At 49.3% G+C, this 9567-nt stretch overlaps 2 protein-coding genes across 7 annotated transcripts in view; both read left to right on the forward strand.

Moving 5' to 3' along the window:
* Nucleotides 1-3505, forward strand: part of CPEB1 (cytoplasmic polyadenylation element binding protein 1) — a 95530-nt gene extending 92025 nt beyond the window's left edge. For all 6 annotated transcript variants that reach the window (XM_036844870.1, XM_036844871.1, XM_036844872.1 and 3 more), the window contains 3 exons: nt 116-210; nt 805-885; nt 2306-3505. In XM_036844870.1, coding sequence (XP_036700765.1) covers nt 116-210; nt 805-885; nt 2306-2416 — 287 coding nt within the window. In that variant the 3' untranslated portion in view covers nt 2417-3505. The remainder of the gene's footprint in view (nt 1-115; nt 211-804; nt 886-2305) is intronic.
* Nucleotides 3506-5588: 2083 nt separating this feature from the next.
* Nucleotides 5589-9072, forward strand: RPS17 (ribosomal protein S17). Its single transcript, XM_036844502.1, has 5 exons — nt 5589-5720; nt 6006-6157; nt 6748-6853; nt 7315-7380; nt 8945-9072. Exons 1-5 carry the CDS (start codon nt 5718-5720, stop codon nt 9023-9025), a joined length of 408 nt encoding a protein of 135 aa, XP_036700397.1. The 5' UTR covers nt 5589-5717; the 3' UTR covers nt 9026-9072.
* The last annotated feature ends 495 nt before the right edge of the window (nt 9073-9567 follow it).

A 9567-nucleotide genomic window follows, 5' to 3' on the forward strand; every position in this document is an offset into this window, starting at 1 on the left:
ACATTATATTTCTATTGGACAGCACAGCACTGATCTAGGAACAGGGTTTCCTGAGTGTTGACAAGTGGCGTTTGGGAGAATTTGGCTGGAAGGTAACTTTTCCTGTTTTTCCTAGGGTCTGGTCGCGTGACTTTCAATAACCAACGTAGTTACCTGAAGGCAGTCAGTGCTGCTTTTGTGGAGATCAAAACCACCAAGTTCACCAAGAAGGTGAGTGGGCTGGTCTGTACCCTCACTCTGGGCCATCTGAGAGGGGTCTGGGCCAGCCACTACCCAGGGCAGGCCTGAGACGGAAGCTGTCCCTGTGCTGGATATGCTCAGGGGAATGAGCTAAGCTTCCGAGGACACACTTGAGGTTTGGGTTTGGGAGGGGGCCTGGTCTTGGTCGACTCGGGGGGATGGGAGCTTGGGACTGTTGAGCCTCCTCAACATGTGGGGTGCCTTCCTGTGTTGTGTTATTTGGCCAGCTTTGTGAGGCAGCCTGACTTCTATTCTCCAGCCTGACCTGCATTTTCTGATTGCTTACTTGTTGATGATAGAGTGCCATGGTCCGGTTTGCCGTGAAGACCAGGCAGTAGTGTGTGTGGTCGCACACACTCTGTAGAGCCAGCCTGGCAGCTTCTGCAGTTTGGGCACCTGCCATCAGGGATCTCTGTACTCTCTGCCTGTAGTTCTCTCTGGGCCCCCTTACAACAGGAAACTCCTGTATTCATGTGGATGGCCCATAACGTGCCCTTCTCTTCTGGCCCATTTGGCTTCCTGGTGAGAAGCAGCCACTTCATTATCCTATTTTGCTTTGTGCAGGTTCAGATTGACCCCTACTTAGAAGATTCTCTGTGTCATATCTGCAGTTCTCAGCCTGGTCCTTTCTTCTGTCGAGATCAGGTGAGTCCCCTGGGCACTTGAGATGTTTATAAAATCCCCGCCCTCAATTAAAGATTGTCATGTCTCGTTTGTCACATGGAATGTTGGAGTTCGCAGGTACCTCGCGGTTGTCTTAAGAGCATAGAAGAGGCAGCAGTAATGTTTGCTGATGGTCAGACCAGAGACACACTTGACCCAAAACTGTTGGGAAAGCTCGTTGAGTCTTGATACTTTGGCCTTCTCCTTGCCTGGGATGTTGGTTTTCAGTGTGGCACTATTGGTAGTGGTGGTTTTTGAGGATGATAGGAACCTGCTGGGTGTGGTCAGCAGTACTTATGAGCCAGGCACGGTTATTCTAAGTCTAAGGCCTTCTAGATTGATTTTCCCCTATGCATAGAAGCTTGCTTTATTTACTTCCGAATCTCTGGACTGTTTTGATATTTGTACCTGGTTTGTACCCAGTTGTCAGAAGCAGGCAGAAAGCAGCATGGCAGTTGTTGTTGAATGTTTCTGGGTGGTGGAGCACAGATCTGGATGTATTTGGGCAGTGCTTCTCATAGTCTGTATATGCATCACCTAAGGATATTGTGTAAATGCGGATTCTGATTCAGTAGGTTTGGAGTGTGGCCTGAGATGCCTTGTTTCTGACAAGTTTCCAAGTAGTGCCAGTGTTGCTGGCAACAAGACAAGTTTGGGACGTGTTCGAATACTAGCAGTGCATCCATAATTAGTTAATTTTGCAGTGGTGCTGTCACTCAGGTTTTGAGTCTCTGGGTAGACAGTAGTTAAACTGAGGCTGCAAAATGAGGATGTGAAGTAAGTTTGGGTTGCTGGGTAAAGCCTGAGAATAAGTATCTCTGAATAGCCTTTTCTAGCAGGCTTTTGTGTGTGTGTATCTTCCACAGATGATCCCCATTTTTAGATAATTGCTCAGAAGTTAGTGGCTTGCCTGGGCTTACACAGCCAGCGGGAGTGTGGGCCTGGGACTGAGGTGTAGTGCCCAGTGACCTCTCCTCACTTAGTGTGACGAGGAAGCCGTGCTGCCCGGCATTAGGATCCGGAGTCACTGTCTTTAAGTGTTCTCCATGTTAGCAGGCGTGTGCTACAGCTGCTCCATAGGAGGTGGGAAGGGCAGGGGACTGGAAGAGCAGCTGTGGTGCTAAGAGGAGATGAGGGAAGCTGGCACGGTCTCTACACAATAGGAGCCCAGCATGCTGGATTAAGTCTGGGCACCCTTAGAAACAGGCAGTGGATTTGCCATGGTTTGGTCAGGCCTCTGTTGGGGATGAGAGGGATCCCCAGGACCATCTCTTCTAACCCCACAGAGGCCATCGGGAATCCCCCACTCCCTCTCGGGCAGAGCAGGCAGCTCATGCAGCTGCCCCCCTGGCTGGTGCTGACACAGGCCTGGCTTCTCTCTGTTTTTCTCCACTCCACCCAGGTGTGCTTCAAGTACTTCTGCCGGAGCTGCTGGCACTGGCGGCACAGCATGGAGGGCCTGCGCCACCACAGCCCCCTGATGCGGAACCAGAAGAACCGAGATTCCAGCTAGAGGAGCTGGCCTTGCCCAGTGGCCTGTGGCGCCTGAGGCTGGCAGGTCAGGCAGTAGCCTGTACCACCCTGCCACTGGCCACCAGGGAGCTGGCTTCCCGAGGACAAGGGAAAATCGTAGTCACCTTTGCACTTGCTGAATCTGTCTTTGTTTCTGCACTAATTAATGCACAATGAGTTTTGTCGGGTTTTGTTTTCAGGGGGTGTGCCAGGGCAAGGACCCTCAGGCTCACCCTCCAAGCGACTCTGTAGTTTTCCCAGATTTTAGTTCCTCATTTTGCCGATGAAAAGCAAAAAAGAACTACGTGTCTAGAAGGTATTGACACGATGCCTACATTTAGGTTTATTTATTAAAAGCGCTTTTTTACATTCCTTGCAATACTGATGGTGATGATGTGCAGGTCTCATTGGTTTCATTCTTGCAGTTGCCATACAGTGCCTTTCCATTTATTTAACCCCCACCTGAACGGCATAAACTGAGTGTTCAGCTGGTGTTTTTTACTGTAAACAACAAGGAGACTTTGCTCTTCATTTAAACCAAAATCATATTTCATATTTTACGCTCGAGGGTTTTTACCGGTTCCTTTTTACACTCCTTAAAACAGTTTTTAAGTCGTTTGGAACAAGAGATTTTTTTTTCTTTCCTGGCAGCTTTTAACATTATAGCAAATTTGTGTCTGGGGACTGCTGGTCACTGTTTCTCACAGTTGCAAATCAAGGCATTTGCAACCAAGAAAAAAAAATTGTTTTTGGATTTGAAACTGGACCGGATAAACGGTGTTTGAGTGGCTGCTGTATATAGTTTTAAATGGTTTATTGCACCTTCTTAAGTTGCACTTATGTGGGGGGGGAGGGTTGATAGAAGTTTTTAATCACAAAGTCACAGGACTTTTTTCTTTTGTAACTGAGCTAAAAAGGGCTGCTTTTTGGTGGGGGCAGATGAAGGCTCACAGGAGCCCTTTCTCTCAGAGGGGACAAGTACCCTTCCCTTATTTCTTTCATTTGAGAAATGTATGAAGCAACAGTTGCAGTTGACGAAATGCTACTGGAATTTGAAAACTTGACTTTTTCTTTTCTTTTTTTTTTTTTTTTTTTAAAAAAAAAAACGACTTGCCCCTCTTTGGGAAGCTGTGTGCCAAAGAACCAGTGTCATAACCCCCCCCCTCCTCCCTCCTGCTGAGCTGACGTTGCATTGTTGCATATCCCAGCTACTCTGTGGGTTTTGTGAAGCTGTGTGTGAAGTCTCTACCTCATTGTAGTATATGCAGGCAAGACTGCACTCTCCTACAGATGTGTGGAGTAAGCTGTGGTGTAGTTTTTTTGGCACATAATAAACACGTTGCAGCAGAGTTCTGGTTTTGTCTCTGTGTCTGAGCTGTGGGAAAAAGGGGGCAGTGGGACACCAAGATTCCAGAGTAAAAACCCACATTTCCTTGGATCTTCTGTGATGAGATTCCAGCCCAGGTTGATAGTGGGGCCATGTGGGGACTTGCCCCTGTAAGTCCTTCTTGGTCACTTCCGTGGTCAAATGCACCTCGGAGGTGCCTCTCTGGTAAGTGGGTACCTCTAGTCCAGGTATGTAAAAAGCCCTCACAAATAAACTTCTTGGGGCTCCTCTTACAATCCTAGACTCAGCTTGGAGGAACTGGAGGCATAGCTCCCCAGAGGTCGGCACGAGCCACTTGTTCTCAGCTTCTCCTGTAAGCCTCAGAGCTGATTCTTCTTGGGAGGCTTCCTATCTCTTGGAGTCACCTGTGCTGACCCAGTTCTTTACTGAGTGGGAGTAAATTTTTGCTGTTCTTCAGGACTGTCATCTGGACTCTTTCTCACAGGCAGGATCCCAGGATTTGTGAAAGGGTCTGCTGCTGATTTTTTCAGGTAGGTTGTGCCTGGGCCCAGCTGCTGGAGTGATCTTTGGAAGATTCCATTTTAGTCTGCAGTGGAGGGAGCCCTGTACACTGAAGCATCCGTTCCGTGAGAGGTGCAAGAAGTCACTATCATAGGGGGTGGGGAGTCCCTTCAGCCAAGAATGAGAGGCCTCATCTTTCCCTTGAGGCCTGACTGGCAGCAGCATAGTTTGAAGCCTGCTGGTAAAGTAAACTGCATCTCTCTTGAAGCAGAGTCTTGACTCTCCCTTTTGGTGTCCTGGTCTGTCCTATCCTATTGAGAGAGTCATCTCTTCTCCCCTTCGGTCCCTCTCTTGTCCAGGTGCTACTTTCAGGGCAAAGGCTTCCTGTCCTTCAGCCTTCCATTCTCAGTCAGTTCAGAGACTGACTGGACTGTCCAAGGTGACCAGGAGTTGAGTTGGGGGATGAAGCACAGCCTGGTGCCCCTTAACTCATCCAAACTGGGCAGCCCAGTCTTTAAGTCAGGTGGGGGCCTGGAACCCACTTAAGCAAAGTTGGAGATACGGAGCAGGGCACTCCCGAGGCTAATGAGGCCACCAGGGGTAGCCTGTGCTGGTGGCCTCAGAAGGACCTGGTTTGTGGATGGGTACAGCAGGAACAGCCTTAAGACGGTGGTGGTCGGAGAGAGAGTGCCTCAGCTGGGAGCACTACAGGTGAACTGGGCCTTTCACTTAAACATTTGAGAACTTGCTTTGTGCTGGGCACTGTTCAAGGCAAAACAGCCATACTGTCATGGAACTCATCCCTAGCTGAGAAAATTGAGACAAGTCACTGTGACGTGCTAAGAAATACTAGAGCAACTTTAAAAGGATAGCAATGCTAAAAAAATGATAAAAGGATAGCAGTGTTACTTTGTATAAATTGGAGGGAAAGCTCCTCTGATAAGGTGATGTTTGAGCAAAGACTGAAGAAGTGAGATAATTCTCTCCCAGTTGTACCTGTGTCTCCACCAGGCTAGACACAAGTCTGTGACCTATGGGATTGGGTGGGGATCCTGTGCACGGTGCCATCCCCTACTTCCTCACTTTTCCGCGCTCCCCCCTTCCCGATGGCTCTTAAGCCTTCATCCCTCTCCCCAGCATGTGTGGGAGAGATGCACCGCTCTTAGTCTAGGGCACTTAATGGGCGACCTAACCACTGAAGAAGGGTCTAGAGAGACCTGCGTAAGACCACCCTAGGTGAGGCAGGGCGGGGCCGGTCAGCCACTCGCCACGCCCACTGGGTGGCGATTGGCCATCCATACTTCCGTTCCATTCCGCCCCGCCCCGCTAGGGGTCGCTGTGCTGCGCTACAGTGGGCTCAGCGCATCTCAAACTAGGCGGAAGCGGCTTTCTGGCCTGCGCTTTATAGGCCTCTCTTTTGTTTCCTGTTTCCTTTTACCAAGGACCCGCCGACATGGTAGGTGTTTTTGTCTCCAAGCTGGTACCCCTGACAATCGTTCTCCATCCGCCGCTTTGCGCGGCCCCCAGCCCGCGAGGAGGGGCGCAGTACCCTGTGAGGCCGAAGCCTCCGTGGGCCGCTGGCTTCCGCGTTGACCCCGCGCTCCAGCACTGCCCGGCCGGCCTTCTCCCCTCCTGGGCTCAGACCCAGCCCACGAACCCCGCTCCGGTCAGGGCGTGACGCCTCGCTGTTCCCCGGAGGGGGTTCCTGAGTTGCGAGTGACCATGTGTTCTCCACCCGCAGGGCCGCGTTCGCACCAAAACCGTGAAGAAGGCGGCCCGGGTCATCATTGAGAAGTACTACACACGCCTGGGCAACGACTTCCACACCAACAAGCGCGTGTGCGAGGAGATCGCCATCATTCCCAGCAAGAAGCTCCGCAACAAGATCGCAGGGTGAGTTCAGTCGGCGCTTGGCCTCCAGGGCCTGCTGGGAGACGGAGAGCCGTGGCCCTGCGGGTGGGTCGTGGGAGCTGGGTTAGCACGAGTCTCCCGCTGCTCCGAGAAGAGCGCTGCAGGTGTGCCTTTGCCGGGTTTCTTGGTGGGGTTGTCTTATGTTCGCGTTGTATTTGGCGGTTTGACTGGCGGTGGCGCTTGGACGAGGTTAGCCACAGTCGACTTCTGGAAGACTAACGTTAAGTAAGGGCGTACGTGATTTAATGCTAACTTATGTAAATTGGAATTCGAAAGAAAGAAAATGAAGGCTGGGAGGAGGGGTCGTGAAGGTTTGTTGGGAATACTTGATAGCTTTGAAAGCGAATTTGAATAGAGAGGATGTGCGACACCAAAGGGACAGGCATGCCTAGGTAAGCGGAGCTGCGTGTGGAGGTTTTGTGTGTGTAGGAGGTTCAGAGTCAGGGCCTCCAAGGTGGTGAATCCTCTCCCTTCTCACTGCGGGAAGAGAACTAAAACTCCCACATACACATCCAGACGTTCTGGGTACCAGTGGGAGCCAGTGTGTGTTCTTGGGCATTTGTACTTTGTAGCTATGTCACACATCTGATGAAGCGGATTCAGAGAGGCCCAGTGAGAGGTATCTCCATCAAGCTGCAGGAGGAGGAGAGAGAGAGGAGAGATAATTACGTGCCTGAGGTAAACTTTCTGGGTCTTATTCTGGACCTCTTGTTCATCCTGAAAGATAAAGCAGGTTTCTGAGAACGGTTTCAGGTACCTGGTTTTCAAAGAGACCTCAGCTGAGTCTCCATATACCCCTTGACCAGCTGTAGGTGCCCATAATCTACCTGCCTGTATGTTAGCTTCTGTTCTAACCTGTTGGGATCATGTAAGTCCATTCTGTTTTATACATGAGAGCCTTTTAACGATGTTTGTTCGGTGACTTAGATTATTTGCCCTAGCATAGTATTCCTGAAGTATAAACCCAATCTTAAGGTTATCTAAATACTGAATTCGTGGGATCCTATTGTATCCTCTCTATGCCACCCATCCCCGCCCCCCACCCCCTTTTTTTGTCCCTCATTTAAGAATCTTGGAGAAAAGGCAGGGAAGGTGAGAGATACCTCATTGCTATTTGGGGCCTGCCTTGTTCCTTCTAGGTCTCAGCCCTGGATCAGGAAATCATTGAAGTAGATCCTGACACTAAGGAAATGCTGAAGCTCTTGGTAAGTGTTTGCTGAATTCCTAAAGTAGGGCTTCCCTGGTCACCAACCATCAGTAGCTTTATACTATACTATGGGTAATACCTCTAGGTAACACTTACTGAGTCATTAAAATATATTGGGTAATCTCAACGTTTCTATATGGTGTTTCCCTTTTCCTCAGTATGTCCTATGAGGCACATCCTGTTATTTACATTTTATAGATGATGAAATGGTAACTTCAAGGCTAGTAGGTGGCAGGGATAGGAATCCATCCACCCTTCTAACCACTAACCTAGACTGCCTCCATAGTGGGTTTAGCTAGTAATTGAAGGTTCAGTTTGCCCTCCACACGAGGACAACTCCCAAATCCAGTGGCTGTTCTCCCAGGACTTCCAGAGCACTCCGTCTCTCAGTTCCTTCTGTTCTCTTCTCGATTTTGTGGCTGGCTTCTCACATTTACCCCCTTGGTCCCATCCCTAGTTCTCTTTTCAGTCTGCCTGCGTACTTCTGTGTCTGTATGCTAACCACTCAAATGAGCTGTGGTCTCATTTCCAGTTGCTAACTGGGGACTACTTCGGTAGTTCAGCTATCTTCAATACAATTTGATAAGTGTGTCTTCTGTGACATATCTTAGTACTTTAGCAGTTTGGTGAAAGCATGAGCTTCAAAGTCCAGGAGGCAGTTGGTGATTTAGAGCAAATTTATTTTTCCTTTTTATGATCATGAAACGTCTAAGACGTTCAAAAAGATAATGAATAGAGTGAACTCCCATATACTACCCCCTAGTCTCAGAAAAACATAACCAGTACAGCTAAAGCCTGCTACAGATCATTTTCTCCTGAAATACTACTCTGGAATGCATCTTTTTAGTTTCAACTGTAAAATTGGTTTTTGAGGATAAAATGAGGAATTAAGTTCTGGTTATATGGTGGGCCCTTGGGTTCTTTTTTTTTTTTTTTTTAAACATCTTTATTGGAGTATAATTGCTTTACAATAGTGTGTTAGTTTCTGCTTTATAACAAAGTGAATCAGCTCTACATATGCTCTTGGGTTCTTTGCACTTAGATTGAGCCACCTTAAAGGCAGGCCCTGACCTTGTCCTACCACTAGTCTACCCGGGCCCTTCACAAATGTTGATTGCATAAGTGATGCCTCCTACCTGAGGGCTGGTCCTGGAAATGAAGTGGCACTGTATATGCCTTAGAGTAGTGATTCTCAAAGGGACAGATTTTGCACCCCCAGGGAACATTTGGTAATAGCTGGACACATTTTTGGTTGTCACAGCTGGGGGATACTAGCAGACATTAGTGGATAGAGTCCAGGGATGCTGTTAAATGTCTTAAAGTGCACAGGACAGCTCCTTCATGGCTGACTGTGGAGGATCCTTCAGATCGCAGGTAGACCCCCTACAGAGTTTATTGCTCTGGGGTGGGGAGGAGAAGGCTCTCTTGGTTTTCTGCAGGGTCCCACCAATCTGACCCCAAGGTTGTGGAGGCTGACAAAAGCATAGCCTAATGGTGGTGCCGGGGCTCGGGACACAGATCTCACCAGTACAGCCACACTAAGCCCCTTTTTATTGTTCCAGGACTTTGGCAGTCTGTCCAACCTGCAGGTCACTCAGCCTACAGTTGGGATGAATTTCAAAACACCACGTGGAGCCGTTTGAATCTTTCTGCTGTGCTGTAATATTTTCAATAAACCTCGGACAACAACCGTGCATGTGTCATCTGTGGGGTTGGGTGCCGGTGGAGCTAAGGGCAGGAATTCTTTCTCAAGGGAGAAGTATCCTGAAGAAGAGCGGTCTGCAGTGTGACGCACCTGTAAGTGGCCTGTGGGCAGTGCCCATACAGATTATGGATGTATTAGGAGGCCTGAGTCTGGACACCTGCATCACTGCTTTGGTTGCCAGCTCTACCCTTCTTGGTCCTCACAGGCCCTGAGCACGCACTCTGGCTTCAGACAAAAGTCAGGAGATGCCTTTCCCTCCTCACCCTGTATGCCCGCGTGTTTGCGCTTCAGCCTCTTCTGAGTACGTGCAGTTTGGGTTAATGAACCTGCCCATCTTGAAAGGGTAACGCTCCTCACGTGTGTGAGGGTTGGGCTTTCTGTGGGTGGGAGATAGGATGGGTGTGGAGGCCATTACCTGGAGCATAGGAGATTGAGTGTGAATGGATGTGTGGGGGAGGATCAGTGAAACACAAGGGGATG

Source organism: Balaenoptera musculus, chromosome 2, assembly GCF_009873245.2.
Source record: "Balaenoptera musculus isolate JJ_BM4_2016_0621 chromosome 2, mBalMus1.pri.v3, whole genome shotgun sequence".
In the NCBI taxonomy this organism is placed as follows: Eukaryota; Metazoa; Chordata; class Mammalia; order Artiodactyla; family Balaenopteridae; genus Balaenoptera; species Balaenoptera musculus.